Source organism: Hemitrygon akajei, chromosome 6 (assembly GCF_048418815.1).
Source record: "Hemitrygon akajei chromosome 6, sHemAka1.3, whole genome shotgun sequence".
NCBI lineage: Eukaryota > Metazoa > Chordata > Chondrichthyes > Myliobatiformes > Dasyatidae > Hemitrygon > Hemitrygon akajei.
In genome coordinates this window covers 3,928,198-3,947,772 of record NC_133129.1, presented here as the reverse complement: position 1 = coordinate 3,947,772, position 19,575 = coordinate 3,928,198, and the positions used below count along the sequence as shown (strand labels likewise).

At 46.9% G+C, this 19,575-nt stretch overlaps 1 protein-coding gene across 1 annotated transcript in view; it reads right to left on the bottom strand.

Annotated features, from left to right (window-relative positions):
- Positions 1-19,575, bottom strand: part of LOC140728820 (uncharacterized) — a 62,018-nt gene that overhangs the window by 23,197 nt on the left and 19,246 nt on the right. The window contains exons 2-4 of the mRNA XM_073047793.1: positions 15,892-16,281; positions 2,330-2,419; positions 1,949-1,988 (exon numbers count right to left, since the gene is read on the bottom strand). Coding sequence (XP_072903894.1) covers positions 1,949-1,988; positions 2,330-2,419; positions 15,892-16,281 — 520 coding nt within the window. The remainder of the gene's footprint in view (positions 1-1,948; positions 1,989-2,329; positions 2,420-15,891; positions 16,282-19,575) is intronic.

Here is a 19,575-nt window from a genome sequence, read left to right as displayed (position 1 = left end):
TCCCCTCCTCTCTCCCCCTCCCCCTCCCTCTCTCCCCTCCCCCTCCCTCTCTCCCCCTCCCCCTCTCCCCTTCCCCCCGCTCTTTCTCTCCTTTCCTCCCCCTCACCTCCCCCTCTCTCTTTCCCTCCCTACCCCTTCTCTCCCTCTCTCCCCCTCCCCCTCCCTCTCTCCCTCTCCCTCTCTCCCCCTCCCTCTCTCCCTCTCTCCCCTCCCCCTCCCTCTCTCCCCCTCCCTCTCCCTCTCTCCCCCTCCCCCTCCCTCTCTCCCCTCCCCCTCCCCCTCCCCCTCCCCTGTGTAATGATTTGTGAACAGAATGCAAGACAAGCTTTTCAGTGTGTCTCAGTACATGTGACAGTATTACCCCAATTCTCTCCTAAATCTCAAGGTCTAAGTTAATTCAGGTCAGCAAGATGGATGTTTAAATTTGAGGGTCAAAAGCGAGTGAGAATCGAAGTGAGGGTGGTCACTGCTGCCTTTGGAATGCCTCCTTCGGCAAGTCTACGTTTAACCCAGCATTCACCCCTCGTTTGCACAGATGGATCGACGCTCACTCACAGACGAATCTCAGTGGCTAAACTGCAGGTGGAAAGGTAGTGCAGTGGTTAGCGTAACACTCTACCCCACCAGCAGCCCGTGTTCAATTCCCACCGCTGTCTGTAAGGAGCTTGCACGTTCTCCCCGTGACCACGTGGGTTTCCTCCGGGTGCTCCGGTTTCCTCCCACCGTCCAGAATCATACAGGTTAGGGTCAGTAAGTTGTGGGCATGTTATGTTGGCGTTGGAAGCATGGCAACACTTGCCGACTGCCCCCAGCGCAATCTCAGACTGTGTTGGTTATTGACACAAATGACACATTCACTGTATGTTTCGACATGCCTGTGACAAATAAAGCTGATAGTCATGGGGTCAAGGAACAGTACACCACAGAAACAGACCCTTTGGCCCATCGAGCCCATGCCGAACCAGTAATCTGCCTCGTCCCATCGACCTGCATCTGAACCAAAGCTCTTCAATTGAAATTGAACCCACATGCACCACTTGTGCTGGCAGCTCGTTCCACACTCTCACCACCCTCTGAGTGAAGACGTTTCCCTCATGTTCCTCTTAAACTTCTCACCTTTTACCCTTAACCCATGACCTCTAGCTTCAGTCTCACTCAACTTCAGTGGAAAAAGCCTGCTTGCACTTACCCTATCTATACCCCTCATAATTTTGTATAACTCTATCAAATCTCCTCTCAATCGTCTATGTTCCCGATAACTCAGGTCCTCCGGACTCGGCAACATCCTTGTAAACTTTCTCTGTACTCTTTCAACCTTATTTACATCTTTCATGTAGTTTGGTGACCAAAACTGCACACAATACTCCAAATTAGGCCTCACTGATGTCTTATACAACTTCAACATAACATCCATCTCATTTACTCAATACATTGATTTATGAAGGCCAATGTGCCAAAAGCTTTCTTTGCATCCGTAACTACGGGTGACACCACTTTCAATGAATTATGGACCGGTATTCTCAGATCCCTCTGTTCTACCACACTCCTCACTGCCGTACATTCACCATGTAAGGCCTACACTGGCTGGTTCTCCCAAACTGCAACAGCTCGCACTTGTCTACATTAAGTTCCAGCTGCCATTTTTCAGCCCATTTTTCCAGTTGGTCCAGATCCCTCTGCAAGCCGTGATAGTCTGTCTCACTGTCCACTACACCCCCAATCTTGGTGACATCTGCAAATTTGCTGATCCAGTTAATCGCATTATCATCCAGATGATTGATAGAGATGACAAACAATGGACCCAGCACCGATCCCTGTGGGACTCCACTGGTCACAGGCCTCCAGTGACTAGTCAGATCTCTGAACAAAGTCAGCACGCTGTGCTCGACCTGTGGGTGACAGACCTCCCATTCAACCCCAGCCTGGTCTCCGTATCGATTCACCTTACCTTTTCGTACCTCTGTTGAAACCCATCAGCCAGATGTGAACTGAAGAAATAAAAAGACAATCATTATTGTACTTAAAAACTGAAATCCGTGTTGTGCACCAAGAAGTGCAGAGTAAGAAAGGTGTGTAGACAAAAGGAACTCTGCCCCCTCCCACCACTGAATCCTCTCTCACATTCCACAGACACTCTCCCCACACCCATTGAATCCCCTCCCACAGCCCACCGACTCTCTCCCCACCCACTGAATCCCCTCCCACACCCCACCAACTCTCTCCCACCCACTGAATCCCCTCCCACAGCCCACTGACTCTCCTCCCATCACCCACTCTCCTTCATAGAGAGGAACAGTCATCTTCACTTGCCAGCCAGTTCTCCGCTCACCTTTCTTCTTCCAGGAGATTGCCAGGAGGACACAGACTAGGAGCAGGAGAACCAGAACGACCACCACGTAAATGAGAGAGTTTGAGTTTCCTGTGAGACAGAGAGCAGCTTTAACACCAGACCTCAGTACAGTGCTTCCATTTTCATTGTGCCCCAGCGGCTTTCTCCCGATCGATACTAGAGTTGTGGAGACACACTGTACAGCCCAACAGACCCTTCGGCCCGATGGTCCATACTGACCAAGGTCATCATCCAAGGTCCTATTTGCAAGCGTTTGGCCCAAAACCTTCCAAATCTTTCCTATTTCAGACTATTTATTCATTTAATTTTGTATCTTGTTCTAATTTTTTTTCCTACGCTCCACTGCATTCATCATCACGGACCCCCTCCACCCAGGACACGTCCTCTTCTCATTGCTAATATCAGGGAGGAGGTACAGGAGCCTGAAGACTCACACTCAATGTTTCAGGAACAGCTTCTTCCCCTCCGCCATCAGATTTATGAACGGTCCGTGAACCCATGAACACCACATCCATTCTGCTCTCTTTTTACACTACTTATTTGTTTTTAGATATTTCTTATTGTAACTAACTTACTGTGATTTCACAGCTGCTTGTGGCAAAGAATTCCACAGATTCACCACTCTCTGGCTAAAGAAATTGCTCCTCATCTCTGTTCTAAAAGTACGCATCTCTATTCTGAGGCTGTGTCCTCTAGTCTTAGACTCTCCCACCATTGGAAATATCCTCTAAACATCCACTCTATCAAGGCCTCTCACCGTTCAAAAGATTTCAATAAGGAAACACCTCATTCTTCTGAATTCTGGTGAAAACATCCTTGCTTTTATATTCTCCTCTTGAAATGAATGTGAACATTGCATTTGCCTTCCTCACCGCTAACTCAGCCTGCAAGTTAGCCTTTAGGGAATCCTGCACAAGCATTTCCAAATCCCTTTCTGCCTCAGTTTTTTGTATTTTCTCTCCATTTAAAAAATAGTCAATCCTTTCATTTCTTTTACCAAAGTGCACGACCATACACTTCCCGACACTATTCCATCTGCTATTTCTTTGCCCATTCTCCTCATCTGTCTCAGTCCTCCTGTAGCCTCTCTACCTCCTCAAAACTACCTGCCCCTCATATCTTCATATCGTCTGCAAACTTTGCAACAAAGCCATCAATTTCATTATCCAAGTCATTGACACATTACATAAAAAGAATCAGTCCCTACACAGACCCCTGTCGAAAACCACTAGTCACCGGCTACCAGCCAGAAAGGGCTCCCTTTATTCCCACTCTTTGTCTCCTGCCAATCAGCCCCTGCTTAATCCAAGCTAGTATCTTTCCTGGAATACCATGGGCTCATCGCTTGTAAAGCAGCCTCATGTGTGGCACCTTGTCAAAGAGCTTCTGAAAATCCAATACACAACATCCACCAATTCTCCTTTGTCTATCCTGCTTGTGAGTTCTTCAAAGAATTCCAACAGATTTCTCAGGCAAGATTTCCCTTAAGGAAACCATGCTGACTACAGCCCATTTTATCATGTGCCTCCAAATACCCTGAGACCTCATCCCTAAAAATCAGCTCCAACATCTTCCCAACCACTGAGATCAGACTAACTCGCCTATAGTTTCCTTTCTTCTGTCTCTCTCCCCTCTTGAATATTGGAGAGACATTTGCAAATTTCCCATCTTCCAGAACCATTCCAGAATCTAGTGAATCTTGAAAGATCATTACTAATGCCTCCCCAATCTCAACAGCCACCTCTTTCAGAACTCTAGGATGTACAGCATCTGGTCCAGGTGACTTATCTACCTTCAGACTTTTCAGTTTCCCAGGAACCTTCTCTCTAGTAATGGTAACTTCACGCACTTCATGACCCCTGACTCCTGGAACTTCCACCATACTGATACCATCTTCTGCAGTGAAGACTGATGCAAAATACTAATTCAGTTCATCCGCCATTTCATTGTCCCTCATGACCACCTCTTCTGCATTGGTTTCCAGCGGTCCAATATCCACTCTCACCTCTCCTTTTCACTTCAAATATCTGAAGAAACTTTTGGTATATTCTTTAATATTATTGGCTAGCTTACTTTCATACTTTCATCTTTACCTTCATAATGACTTTTTAGTTGCCTTCTGTTGATTTTTAAAAGCTTCCCAATCCTCTAACTTCCCATGAATTATTGTTCTATTATATGCTCCCTCTTTGGCTTTTATGTTCTCGTTAGTCACGGTTGTGTCATCTTGCCTTCAGAATACTTCTTCCTCTTTGGGATGTATATATTTTGTGCCTTCCGACCTGCTTCCAGAAATTCCAGCCATTGCTGTTCTGCCGTCATCCCGGCGAGCGTTCTTTTCCAATCAATTCTGGCCAGCTCCTCTCTCATGCCTCTGTAATTCGCTTTGCTCCACTGAAATACTGATACAGCTGATTTAGCTTCTCAAATTCCAGGTTGAATTTGATCATATTATGATCACTTTCCCCTAAAGGTTCTTTTAGCATAAGCTCTCTAATCAATTCTGGTTCATTACACAACACCTAATCCAGAATAGTTGATCCCCCAGTGGGCTCAACCACAAGCTGCTCTAAAAATCCATCTCATACGACTCTAGACTTTCCTCCTGTAATCCAGCACCAAGCTGATTTTCCCAATCTCCCAGCACATTGAAATTCCCCGTGATTATTGTAACATGCATTTTCTTTCTCCCGTTGTAATCTGAAGACCACATCTTTACTACTGTTCAGGGGGTCTGTATACAACTCCCATCAGGGTCTTTTGACGCTTGCAGTTCCTTAGCTCTTTCCACAATGATTCAACATATACGCAGCTCAGGACACGAGTCACACCCTGCTCAACCTATCTTTGTCTGAGGTTTTATGAACATCTGCCTCCATAACCTCTCCACTAACTGTTCTGGCACTCTGGTTCCCATCCCCTGCAACTCCAGTTTAAACCCACCATGCAGCGTTAACAAACCTTCCCACAGGGATATTAATCTCCCTCCAGTTCAGGTGCAAACTGTCCCTTCTGTACAGGTCCACTTTTCCTGGAAGAGAGCCCGATGATCCAAAAATCTTATGCCCTTCCTCCTGCACCAACTCCTTAGCCACGTATTGAACTGTATAATTTTTCTAGTTCTAGCCTCAGTAGCATGTGGCACAGGTAGCAATCCTGAGATCACAACCCTGGAGTTCCTGCCCTTTAACTTAGTACCTGACTCCCGATGCAGAACCTCATCACTCATCCTACCCATGTCATTGGCACCTACATGCTTCACGACCTCTGGCAACTCACCCTCCCACTCCAGAATGCTGAGGACTCGATCTGAGATATCCCAGACCCTGGCATCCGGGAGGCAATGTACCATCCAGGAATCTCGTTCTCACCACAGAACCTCCTGTCCATTCCCCTAACTAACAAATCCCCCATTACCACAGCGTGCCTCTTCTCCCCCCTTCCCTTCTGAGTCACAGAGGCTGACTCAGTGCCAGAGACCCAACCACTGTGACTTTCCTCTGTTAGGTCATCCCTCTCCACCCACCCCCCTCCCCCTGACAGTATACCACTTTGAGGGGAATGGCCACAGGGGTACTCTCCTGCACCTTGGGTGTAACTACCTCTCTGTGTGACCTATCCATCACCCTCTCATCCGCCCGGATGATCCGGAGTTCATCCAGTTCCAGCTCCGACTCCTTCACGCGGATGGTTAGAAGCTGCAGTTGGATCCACTTCTCACAGTTGTAGTCGTCAGGGACACTGGAGGTCTCCCTGCCTTCCCACATCCCACAAGAGGAGAATTCCACTATCCTGCCGGGCATCTCCATTGTCTCAGTTCAGCAGATATAAAGACGAGATGGAGAAACCTGAGCTTTTCTTTCCTTTGCTTTCTCTGAGTGAAGCCTCTCCTCACGGAAGCTTCAAAGAGCTAAAGCCTCAAGATCACCAGTCCGACTGTCCACTCAGACGATGGCCGCTGTGACGATGGCCACTGCTCGTGTCCTTGCCTTCCTTCAATTTGCTCTAACTGATCAATCCCAAACGCCAAGTGGTCACCGGTCAAAGCTCTGAACCTACAGTTGTACGTCGAATGGAAAAGCGACCTGCCGAAGGAGCTCAGTGGGTCGGCCAGCGTCCGTAGAGGAAAAGGAACTCTCAGCATTGCAGGTCAGGAGATTCGGCAAGTCTTCAGCAAGCACGAGAGGTGAATTGGTCGTCCATTCATTACTGACACAAGTAGTTGGGGAACTTTGTTGCCTGAGCAGATCATTTCATCACATCAGCAAACTGGGGCAGTACAGGGGACACAACAGCAGAGTGCAGAATAAAGTATAACAACACTAATCACTACAGTGTAACAAGATGAATCAGTACATTCTAACACAGTACAGGGGACACAACAGCAGAGTGCAGAATAAAGTGTGACAGTTACTGAGAAAGTTCAGTGCGGGCAGGCAGTGAGGTGCAGGGCCATAATGAAGTGGGTTGCCACGGTAGCACAGCCGTTAGCGTGACACTATGACAACTCGGGGTGTCGGAGTTCAGAGTTCAATTCCTGCACCGTCTGTAAGGAGTTTGTACGTTCTCCCTGTGACCGCGTTGGTTTCCTCCGGGTGCTCCGGTTTCCTCCCACAGTCTAAGGATGGACTGGCTCGTAGGTTAATTGGTCATTGTAAATCATCGTGGGTTCAATAGGTGGGTTTCTGGGTGGTGTGGCTCGTTGGGTCAGAAGGGCCTGTTCCGTGCTGTATCTCTAAATGAATAAACAAATAAATAATGAGGTGGAGAGTCCATCTTATCGTACCGGGGACCACTCCGTAGTTATAACTGTAGGATAAAAGCTGTCCTTCAGCCTGGTGGTCTGTGCATCCAGGCTGAGAGAGAATGTCCAGGGTGGATGGGAGGGTCTCTGATTTTGCAGTCTGTTTCACAGAGACGGTGAGAAGTGTAGACAGAATCCATGGAGGGGGCTGGCTTCTGTCTTGATCAATGTGACAGGTTGAGCCCTGTAATCGTGTCCTGTCTGCCTCCTCCCCCTGACATTCTGCAGAATCACAATCGGGATTAGGATAATTTCACCGGCTTGTGTTTTGTGCAGCAGTACATTGCAATCATCATCATCGGTATGTGCTGTGTTGTGTGATGTGGGCAATCACAGTCTCTTAACCATGATGAACACACACAAAATGCTGGAGGAACTCAGCAGGCCAGGCAGCAAGATGGGTGACGGCAGCCATTATCAGTGCATTTCAGAGATTGCCTGCCTGGTGTCAGTGGTCCAGAAGACCATAGGATATAGGAGCAGAAGTAGGCCTTTCGGCCCATCGAGTCTGTTCTGCCATTCAATCATGGGCTGATTCAATTCTTCCAGTCATCCCCACTCCCCTGCCTTCTCCCCATACCCTTTGATGCCCTGGCTAATCAACAACCTATCTATCTCTGCCTTAAATACACCCTGTGACTTGGCTTCCACAGCCGCTCGTGGCAACAAATTCCACAGATTTATCACCCTCTGACTAAAATAATTTCTCCACATCTCTGTTCTAAATGAACATCCTTCAATCCTGAAGTTGTGGTACTTGTCCTAGAATTGTCACAGTCCTGATCGTTTATTCCCTAGTATCCTATAATTTCCTTTGATTGTGCCATGGTTCTGACCGTTAATTTCCCAATTGCTTCTAATTTTCTTTGATGACGACACACCTATTTTCCATCTGGACCTGCAGTATAAGAACCCTGGTGTTACAAACCCCAGTTGCCAGATCGTTGGTCTTTTTCCTGTCTGATAACTAACGTTTCCCAACCGCTTAGAACCATTTGTTCTAAGTTCAGCTCCAGTTTGAAGGTTTACCTGTGAGACTCTGTCTCTCTGAGTCAAGTCTCAGTGTCTAGGCTCCGTGTCAATGTTCCTCCTATTTGCTGTCTAACATTCACGTCCACGTCTGCATCCTAACTCAATAGAAAACCTACAGCACAATACAGGCCCTTCGGCCCACAAAGTTGTGCTGAACATGTCACTACCTCAGAAATTACTAGGCTTACCCACAGCCCACTGTTCAACTAAGCTCCATGTACCTATCTAAAAGTCTCTTAAAAGACCCTATCGTATCCACCTCCACCACTGTTGCCGGCAGCCCATTCCACACACTCACCACTCTCTGAATAAAAAACTTGCCCCTGTCATCTCCTCTGTACCTACTCCCCAGCACCTTAAACCTGTGTCCTCTTGTGGCAACCATTTCAGCCCCGGGAAAAAGCCTCTGACGATCCACACGATCAATGCCTCTCATTATCTTATACACCTCTATCAGGTCACCTCTCACCTCCTTCACTCCAAAGAGAAAAGGCCGAGTTCACTCAACCTATTCTCATAAGGCATGCTCCCCAATCCAGGCAACATCCTTGTAAATCTCCTCTGCACCCTTTCTATGACTTCCACATCCTTCCTGTAGTGAGGTGACCAGAACTGAGCACAGTGCTCCAAGTGGGGTCTGACCAGGGTCCTATATAGCTGCAACATTACCCCTCGGCTCCGAAATTCAGTTCCACGATTGATGAAGGCCAATACATCGTACACCTTCTTAAGCACAGAGTCAACCTGCGCAGCTGCTTTGAGCTTCCTATGGACTCGGACCCCAAGATCCCTCTGATCCTCCACACTGCCAAGAGTCTTACCATTAATACTATATTCCGCCATCATATTTGACCTATGAAAATGAACCACCTCACACTTATCTGGGTTGAACTCCATCAGCCACTTCTCAGCCCAGTCTTGCATTTTATCGATGTCCTGCTGGAACCTCTGACAGCCCTCCACACTATCCACAACACACCTAACCTTGTGTCATGAACAAATTTACTAACCCATCCCTCCACCTCCTCATCCAGGTCATTTATAAAAATCACGAAGAGTAGGGGTCGCAGAACAGATTTCTGAGGCACACCACTGGTCACTGACATCCATGCAGAATATGACCCATCTAGAACCACTCTTTGCCTTCTGTGGGCAAGCCAATTCTCAATTCACAAAGCAATGTCCACTTGGATCCTGTGCCTCCTTACTTTCTCAAGAAGCCTTGCATGGGGTACCTTATCAAATGCCTTGCTGAAATCCATATACACTACATCTACAGCTCTCCCTACATCAATGCGTTTAGTCACATCCTCAAAAAATTCAATCAGGCTCATAAAGCGCCACCTGCCTTTGACAAAGCCATGCCGACTACTCCTAATCATGTTATACCTCCAAATTTTCATAAAACCTTCCTCTCAGGATCTTTTCTATCAGCTTTCCAACAACTGAGGTAAGACTCACTGGTCTATAATTTCCTGGGCTATCTCTACTCCCCTTCTTGAATAAAGGAACAACATCCGTGACCCTCCAATCCTCCAGAACCTCTCCCGTCCCCATTGATGATGCAAAGATTGTCGCCCATGCCTATGTCCTGCACTTGGGTTCTCCTCAGAACGATCTGGCCACAATGGACCCAGTGGATACGAATACCCTGTAACAAACCCTCGCTAGCCAGGGCTCCCTGCTGGGTCTGCACGACTAACTTCTCTGGGAGGTCATGGAGAACCTCCGTTCCCTGTCTGCGAACGTAAAGAAGATTGGTGACCAGGTGAACCGTGGATCCACTCATTTTACCCCATCCACTCCTGGAACTCTGTCTAACCAACCCAGACAGTCTGTAGTGGCAACCCCCTACGTGTCAGCAACACCCACGCCAAGAGAGCCTCATGTACCTGAACCAGAACACTCCACTGGAGATTTGGGGAAGTGACGGGCCTTCCTTCTGCAATGCTCCTTGGTGTTCGATCAGCAGTCATTGACGTATTCCACAGACAAGTCAAAGATCGCTTATATCATGGGATTGTTGCGGGAAAGTGCCTTAGTGGGGCTACAGCTGTTTGGGACAAACAGCCGGATATCTGCTCTTCATTCCCCACCTTTATCACAGAAATGAGAAAGATCTTTGACCTCCCAGTCCGTGGTAAAGATGTTGCTAAGTGTCTACTTACTTCTGTCAGGGCTCACGCAGTGTTGCCGAATATTCCGTGGAATTCTGGACATTAGCAGGTGGAACTCAGGGTGGAATGATGAGGCACTCCAAGGGGTATTTCCGAATGGCCTCAGCAACATGGTGAAAGACGAGTTGATGACAAGAGATGACACCGACAGCCTGGACTCCTTGATCTCCCTAGCCACCAGGTTGGACAATCGTCTTCGAGAACGTCATAGGGAGACAACTGGTCGTCCACCACCTTTGGCCACTCCACGGCACCCTGTACCGTCTCCCACCAGCACAGGCCTCTTTTCTCCTCCCGCTCCCAGAATAGCTCCCAGTCCGGCCATTTCCACCATTCCGTGAGAGGAGCCCAAACAGCTGGGCCCGAACCGCCTTTCCCCCACAGAACATTTCCAGAGATTAAGAGCAGGGGATTGTCTCTATTGTGGCCAGTCTGGCCACTTCCGTGCTACCTGTTCCCTTTGGCCAAAAGGGTTGGCTCACCAGTAGAAAGGGGGATCTTGGTGAGCCAGACAACATTCCCTTCCGTCCCCCAAACCCAGATGCAGATCCAAGCCACTTTGTGTTACAACCAACAGTCCCTGTCTCTGTCCGCTCTAGTGGACTCTGGCGCCGAGGGAAACCTTTTGGATGGAAACATATCTTCCCGGGCTGGAATTCCTCGGGAGCCATTGAGTACCCCTCTGGAAGCCCAGGCACTGGATGGTAGAGTACTGGCCTGAGTCACACACTGCATACCATCCCCTGTCTCTTACTCTCTCTGGGAACCATCGGGAACAGGTACAATTTAACTTAATTTCCTCTCCTTAAGCTCCTATTGTTCTTGAGTACCCCGGTTAAGCTGCCATAATCCCCACATCGACTGGTCCACCTGGAAGATAGTCAGCTGGAGTCCGTTCTGTCACTCCACTTGTCTACAGTCGGCCCATTCTCCTGTGAAAGTCACCGCAAACTTGTCTGCTTCTGAAACCCCTGACTTATCCAAGGTTCCAGCAGAGTATTACGATCTGGGACAAGTGTTTAGTAAATAACGGGCCCTTTTCCCTGCCTCCACTCCAATCTTACGATTGCACTATTGACCTTCTCCCCAGTGCCCCTGTACCTACCAGTCGGCTGTATAACCTGTCCCGGCCAGAGAAGAAGCAATGGAGGCTTACCTAAATGAATCTCTCACAGCAGGCATAACCCGACCCTCATCCTCCCCTGTTGGCGCAGGTTTCTTCTTTGTGTGGACGAAAGGCGGTTGACTGTGCCCCTGCATTGACTACCGAGGCCTAAACAGCATAACTATAAAGAACAAATATCCACTGCCCCTTATCAACTCTGCTTTCCAACCACTTCACGGAGCCACCATCTTCTCCAAGTTGGACCTACGAAGTGCCTACCACCTGCTCAGAATAAAGGAGGGAGATGAGTGGAAAACAGCATTTAACACCCCTCTTTGTCACTACGAATACCTGGTCATGCCATTCGGCCTCATCAATGCCCCCGCCATTTTCCAAGCCCTGATAAACAATGTCCTTAGAGACTTTATTAACCGTTTTGTGTTTGTTTATTTGGATGACATCTTAATCTTCTCCCGCCGTCTTCAGGAACACACCCACCATGTCGGTCAGGTTCTGCAGAGGCTTTGGGAGAACAAAGTATCGTTAAAGCTGAGAAGTGAGAGTTTCATGTCCCCTCAGTCAGCTTCTTAGGGTACATCATCGAGAGCGGACGAGTGAGAGTGGATCCCGAAAAGATCCGGGCGGTGGCGGAGTGGCCAAGACCCACGACACTCAAGCAAACTTGGGTTTGCAAACTTCTATCGTCGTTTCATCAGGGATTACAGCCGGGTGGCAGTGCCCCTTACTCGACTCACACTCTCACTCTCTATTTTCTGCCGACTAGCCAATGTTCCACCCATGCTAGTAACTCCCCTGTAATTCCATGGGCTCTTATCTTGCTAAGCAGCCTCATGTGTGACACCTTGTCAAAGGCCTTTTGGAAATCCAAGTACACCACATCTACTGCATCTCCTTTATCTACCCCGCTTGTAATTTCCTCAAGGAATTGCAGTAGTTTTGTCAGGCAGGATTTTCCTTTCAGGAAACCATGCTGGCTTTGGCCTATCTTGTCATGTGTATAACCAGGACTTGTGATCTGCACCAGCTGCTTCTACGAACATCCACCATCTGTTCCCATGGCTTCACATCACCCTGATTCTGGGCTGGAAGGAGGGGTGGGGGGGCTAAGCAGGTGCTACACCGTGGGCAAGGGTGACCTGCAGGCTCGCGGAGGGAAGGAGCATCTTACACCCCCTTAGGTAGAGACACATCTCCACCCCGCCACACGATAATACATTGCAATACGTATTAATAAAAAGACTATAAATTACTGTAACACGCTGTACGGTTTCACTGCTAATGTAATGGCATCACTGTGATGTTCCACTGCTGAGGTAATGGTTTCTCTGGAGCAGCAATGTTTGGGTTATGACTAGAGATAATGGGGCATGTTTGTGAATGAGAGGGATGTTGTTCTTTCTTGTGTGTCTGGGAGCCGGGAATTCACAGACTTCTGCTGGGGAGAGATGAGGAGAGAAGACGCGAATGGAGAGAGAAGGTAGAGCACCGGATGGAATGGAGTTGGAGTGAGGGTCCAAAGGTCAGTGACGATCAGAGGAGGTCAATGGTGGATGATCGACCTTATCAGTGGGCTCCAATGTTTGCAATTTCAACTGTTTCAGGAGAATGGGCCCTTTTCTTTTTTTTGTTTCTTTACAATAAGAAATATATATCTATATGTATAATTTTAAATTATGTAGAACAAAAAGAGGGGAAAAAAGGGAAAACAAGGACATTCTTCTGATTGTCCATTCAGAAATCTGACAACAGAAAGGAAGCTCTTCCTGAAACTTCAAGCTCTTCCGTTGAGATTGTTAAGAACACCAAATTTCTTGGTGTTCACCTGGCGGAGAATCTCACCTGGTCCCTCAACACCAGCTCCATAGCCAAGAAAGCCCAGCAGCGTCTCTACTTTCTGCGAAGGCTGAGAAAACTGCATCTCCCACCCTCCATCCTCACCACATTCTACAGGGGTTGTATCGAGAGCATCCTGAGCAGCTGCATCACTGCCTGGTTTGGAAATTGCACCATCTCGGATCGCAAGACCCTGCAGCAGATGGTGAAGTCAGCTGAGAAGATCATTGGGGTCTCTCTTCCTGCATTACAGACATTTACACCACGTGCTGCACCCACAAAGCTAACAGCATTGTGAAGAACCCCACACACCCCTCGCACAAACTCTTCTCCCTCCTGCGATCTGGCAAAAGGTACCGAACCATTTGGGTTCTCACGAACAGACTGTGCAACAGTTTCTTTCCCCAACTGATCAGACTCCTCAATACCCAGAGTCTAGACTGGTGGTTGCTAACCTATCGATCGCGATCGACTGGTCGATCTTTGAGATCTTCCCAGTAGATCCCAAAAAAAAAGAAAAATAAATACACAAATACTGTTGAGAGATTGTTACTGGGTTGCGGGGTTTTAGTTCTGTTCTTTCTGCCCAGTGTGCATGTGTGTAGCTCCCCCGCCATGCACTACACAGTGTACTTCAGTGGTCCCCAACCACCGGGCCGTGAAGAAACGATATGGATCAGCTGCACCTTTCCTCATTCCCTGTTGAACTTGAACGTACGCGAGGTCGTCAGTCGCCTAAACGCAGAGATACCCCCGTGCCAGGGATCACTGGTTGGCCTCGCGTGGCCGGTGGGAAGTGCCGTTGCTACTGGCCTGGAGCACAGATAGATGGGAGCTGCTTCTAAACTTGCTTAGCACACCAAATGTTCGTGGGAAACCCGGTGCTAAAATATTCGCAGATGACCTAATTCGGGCTCATAGTTTCGTAAGTAGCAGAGCAGCTACCTCGCTGCGATCTACTGAAAGTCATCCGTCAAGACATCCCTTTGTCAGCCGATAGATCCTACAAGAGTGGCGGGCGCATCCTGTCACACTCCTCGCTCGGTCGGTCACTCTCTCCGGACTGTGACTGCCGCGGCCCCGGCACGGGGACCTCCGGCCCTGACCTTGTCCTCTCACCCCACCCACGACCAGCCACACCTGGCCAAGGCGTCTGGCGGCGGGCGGGTGGGAGGCTGGAGTTCGGGCCCAGAGGCTGTCTAATGAGGCAATGAAGCTGCTTCAAAACTGCTTCGGTACCCTGAGTCCAAGCACCCTGTACTTAGAGACAAACCGGTTGAGGTTTTTCAGCGGAAAAAACGTGAGCAAGTGGGACAGAAGCTAAGTGCTGAGAGCCAAGGAAACTAAATTGCGGAATAGACTGGACATAAGGAACCGGCTTCGAGTATCGCTGTATTCCGGTCGTGATTAACACCCCCACCCCCCCATCCGTCGGCTGGTCCACAAGAATATTGTCGATGTTAAACCGGTCCGTGGTGCAAAAAACGGTGGTGACCCCTGGTGTACACACATTATTTTGACTTCTGGGTTGCGGGGTTTTATTTCCGGTCTTTTCTGTTCGATGTGCATGCATGTGACTAACCGATTTAGTAGGGTCGATCTTGGGCTTAAAAAGTTTGGTGACCACTAGTCTAGACTGATATCTACATCATTTATTATTATATTGGAATTTGTCCTCTACTGTGCCTATTGTCTTGTTTATTAATTATTGTACTGCCCTGCACTGTTTTGTGCACTTTATGTAGTCCTGTGCAGGTCTGTAGTCTAGTACAGTTTTATGTGGTTTTATGTAGCCTAGTGTAGCCTTGTGCTGTTTCACATAGTCTAGTGTAGTTTTGTGTTGTTTCATGTAGCACCAGGGTTCTGGAGGAAAGTTGTTTTGTTTTTACTGTGTACTGTACCAGCAGTCTATGGTCGAAATGACAATAAACTTGAATTGACTTGACCTGAGTGTGAGTCGTCTCTGGGAAGCTTCCTGATCCTCCATTAGAACTCCACTCATTCCTCCCAGGCTCAGGCAAGGCCCCGCCAGGGTGTGAGAGAGATGGTGTGAGAGAGAGCAGAGGCCTCTGTGGACATGCTGGAGTCCGTCGTGGGTTGGGGACAGGCCCCTCCCATCGGTGCTGCCTTCCTCTTTTGCTCAGTGCTGCCCCCCAGGGTTCACTTAGTGAGAGACAAGCTGGACCAGGACAATATCCAATCTACCATCCAGCTCCAAGCCAGACCACTCAGGAACCTGGGCTATATTATGTCTTTTTGTGACTGTATGCTTTCCTGCGATCGTAACGATGTGTACTGTGTGCTGTTGTTACTGTGCTTTACACCTTGTCCCTGGAGGAACGCTGTTTTGTTTTGCTGTATGCACATGTGGCTGATTGACAATTAAACTTGAACTTGAATGTGGGGACGGGTTCTTTTCCGGGTCTGATCTACAGTCAGATCTCACTCGGGGACAGACAGATAAACCCGGGGGTGGGGGTTGATTAGAGAAAGGATAATGGTAGCAGGCTACCCTTCCTGCCCCCAAAACCCACCCCGTACCCTCCAGAATGTGTCAATGGTTTCTTACCTGGGGTGACCTGCAGCCGGATCTCACTCTGGAACACATGGATATATTGGGGTTTGGTGCTGTCTCTGTCGGATGAATAATCATGCTTGCTTTCCCTGAACCCAGCCAGACACAGGTAGCTGTGACTGTCCGACACTCTCAGCTGCTTTATTCTGGTCGAGGAGTTTCCCAGATTTGGGTCCCCGACGAGCTCGTACCGAGTTGCGCTGTTTTCCACAGCCCACGATCCATTTCCTTGGTGCCTGAAGGTGACGATGTGTCGGTAGGGATCCTTCCTCATCCACGTCACCGTGTGTGCAGTGAGGTTCTGCTGAGGCCGTGTGAACACACAGGGTAACGTGGCCGAAGCTCCCTCGGTTCCAGTCATCACAGAGACACTCTCATTGGGAGCTGAGGGAAGGACAGGTGCCAGAATAAATCAGTTAACCCTCAGCAAAAACGTTTAACACTGACAAAATTTCCAGCCTGCAAAATAATAAAAACTCTCCTTAGCACCCTCCCGAATGAAAACAGCCCCACATGTGTTTCACCAATTACAAACCATTCAAACAAGAGAAATTGTTTTGAATATAAAACAGTCCCATCGGGCAGGAGGTAGAGAAGCCTAAATCTCACACCACCACGTTTAGGAACAGCTAATTCCCTTCAACCATTCAGTTGTTGAACCAACTGACACCATCACTAATCAATGGAGTGTAACAACAGTAATCAGTACAGTGTAACAACACTAATCAGTGGAGTGTAACAAGACCAATCAGTACAGTATAACAACACCGATCAGTACAGGTAACAACACTAATCACTACAGTAGAACAACACTAATCAGTACAGGTAACAACACTAATCACTACAGTGTAACAACACCAATCAGTACAGTATAACAACACTAATCAGTGGAGTGTAACAACACTAATCAGTACAGTGTAACAAGACAAATCACTACAGTGTAACAACGTTACAGTGTACACGCAGATGCTGTGGAAATCAAGTTAACGCAGCGTCGCACACAATATCAAGCTCACACCAGATACAGTTATAGAATACACTTTAAGGATTTTACTAGAACTATGTGATTACTAATGATACAGTATATGTGAAGGAAAAGAAAATAAAGAAAAAAGCGCCAGTTTTTCCGGTGACGTCATCGTCGAGAATGGCAGCTTAAGTCACCAGCTCCTCTGGAAAAATGCGTATTAAGCCCCATTAACCCATCAAATATAATATTTTTCAAAAAATATTTGAACTGAAAAGAGGGGCAAGAATGGGGAAAAGAAATGGAAATTAAAAAAGTGACACTGCGGAGCCTGGGTCCGAGAGGAGTGCAGCGAGCGGCTCTCCGACCCAACCGTGTGCTAGCGAGGCGGCTGCTGGGCCTCGTTCAGATGAAGCGGCGAATATGTTCGAAATCCTGAAAGAGCTAACGGAGTTCCGGAAAGAAATAGAGCAGCAGCTCCGTGATATTAAGGCAGAGCTCACCAGCGTTAATCAAAAAATAGTGGTGGCAGAGACTCGAATTGAGAAGGTGGATGATCGCGTTCAAAACGTGGAATGGATACTAAGCAAGACAATAAAAATAATACATCACCAAGAAGGTAAACTGCTTGACCTGGAGGGAAGATCACGGCAGAAAAATATCAGAATCTACAACGTTCCAGAAGGAGCGGAGGGCCCGTCTATGACACAGTTTGTCGGAAAGTTACTGCGGGACATGTTGGATCTTCCCCCGGCTATGAAGCTGGAAGTCGAAAGAGCCCACTGCGTGTTAGTCCCAAAACCTACCCAGGATAGAAAGCCACGCTCAATAATAATTAAATTCCTTCGGTATAGCACCAAGGCGGAGATTCTACGAAGGGCCTGGGGTAAGAAGAGAGTGTTTTTAGAGGATAAATTAATATATTTCAACCAAGATTACCCCCCCCCGCGGTCCTCCATAAACGCAAAGAATACTCTGAAGTAAAGCGAGTACTAAAGCAAAATAAGATTAGATTTCAAACTCCATACCCTGCTAAACTTTGAGTGTTTTATGACAACGGGACGTGGTTGTACCAGACAGTGGAAGAGGTGACTACAGACATGAAGGCCAGAGGGTTGCCCGTCAGCGTGACCAAAACGAGAGAAAGCCTGGCTGAAGAATTATCCTGCTCTGCTTGGGAAATAATGTGAGTATCAAGAAGGCAGGAGACGGGAGGAGGCTGAGAGAAATATATCAGGAAGAGACTGGGAGTTTCCCAAAGACAGTCCTCACCCCCTTCAGAAGAGCCATAAGGTTTGGCTAACTTTAAAAATGTTGAGAAGCTAAACGGAAGCAGAAGTACATGGTGATATACCTATCTCGAGAAATACTTATTATAATGTGGATTTTATATTACTTAGTTGTTATTCTTTATTCGCTGACTTACTCCTTTTTCCCCACCAAAATGAGAATATATATATGTGTGCATGTATGTGTATGTGTGTAATGTATATATATATATGTGTGTGTGTGTGTGTGTGTGTGTGTGTATGTGTATGTGTATAAATATATATATGTATATATGTGTGTATATGTATGCATGTATATATGTGTGTATATATATATATATATATATATTTGTGTGTGTGTATATATGTATATATAGGAGGAGTACACAGGGAAATCTTTTCTGTGTAATGGATTTGTTCACTGACTTTTATGAATACTGCAATGGGGGCCCTCAACTCACAAGTAGGAGGGGTTATCCCCCACAGCTAGACATTTCCTCTAGCTCAACGCAGGGTCATCAACTAGAGACCTCAGCCTTGGAATCACACGTTCATTGCCATTTTTGTTATTATTTGTGTTTTTTGGTTCTTATTTGTTCAGTTTTATTCTAATTTCAATGATACATTGACAGATAAATATAAATGGCTAAGGACAAGGTAAAATTCATTTCGTTTAATGTAAATGGGCTATTAAATCCAATCAAACATAAGAGAATTTTATCCAAAATGAAAAAAGAACAAGCCCATGTAGTATATTTACAGGAAACTCATTTAAGTGATAATGAGCATAAAAAACTAAAGAGAATGGGTTTCACTAATCTGTTTTTCTCCTCATATAAATCAGGACATAGGAGAAGAGTTGCTATTCTTATCTCAAGTAAGCTAAATTTTGAAAAAGTATTCAAAATGGGAGTTAAAGAGGGCAGATATATTCTGGTAAGGGGGAATATAGATGGCAATTCAGTTACTCTATTGAATATATACTCACCCCCGGGAAGTGATGTTGTTTTTTTTTCAGAAAATTACTGATAATATGTTAACGGAAACAGAAGGTCTCCTGATATGTGGGGGAGACTTAAATTTACAATTACAACCGAACTTAGACTCTTCCAATAGAAAAACCTATGAAATAAAATCTTTACATTAGAAAGTTAATACACTTTTTGAGGATGTTGGTTTAATAATTGATATATGGAGGGATCTTTTCCCTGACAGAAGGGATTACACTCATTATTCTGCTCCCCATTCTGTATATACAAGAATAGACTATTTCATAACATTTAGAAAAGACAAAGACAAAATAAACGCCTGTGGAATTGGGACAATAGATGTAAGTGACCATGCACCTATACATTTCTCTGTTGATTTTGACCTATAACCAAAGAATACTATTTGGAAACTAAATTCAAGTCTACTCAATGATCCGTACTTTAAGGAACAAAT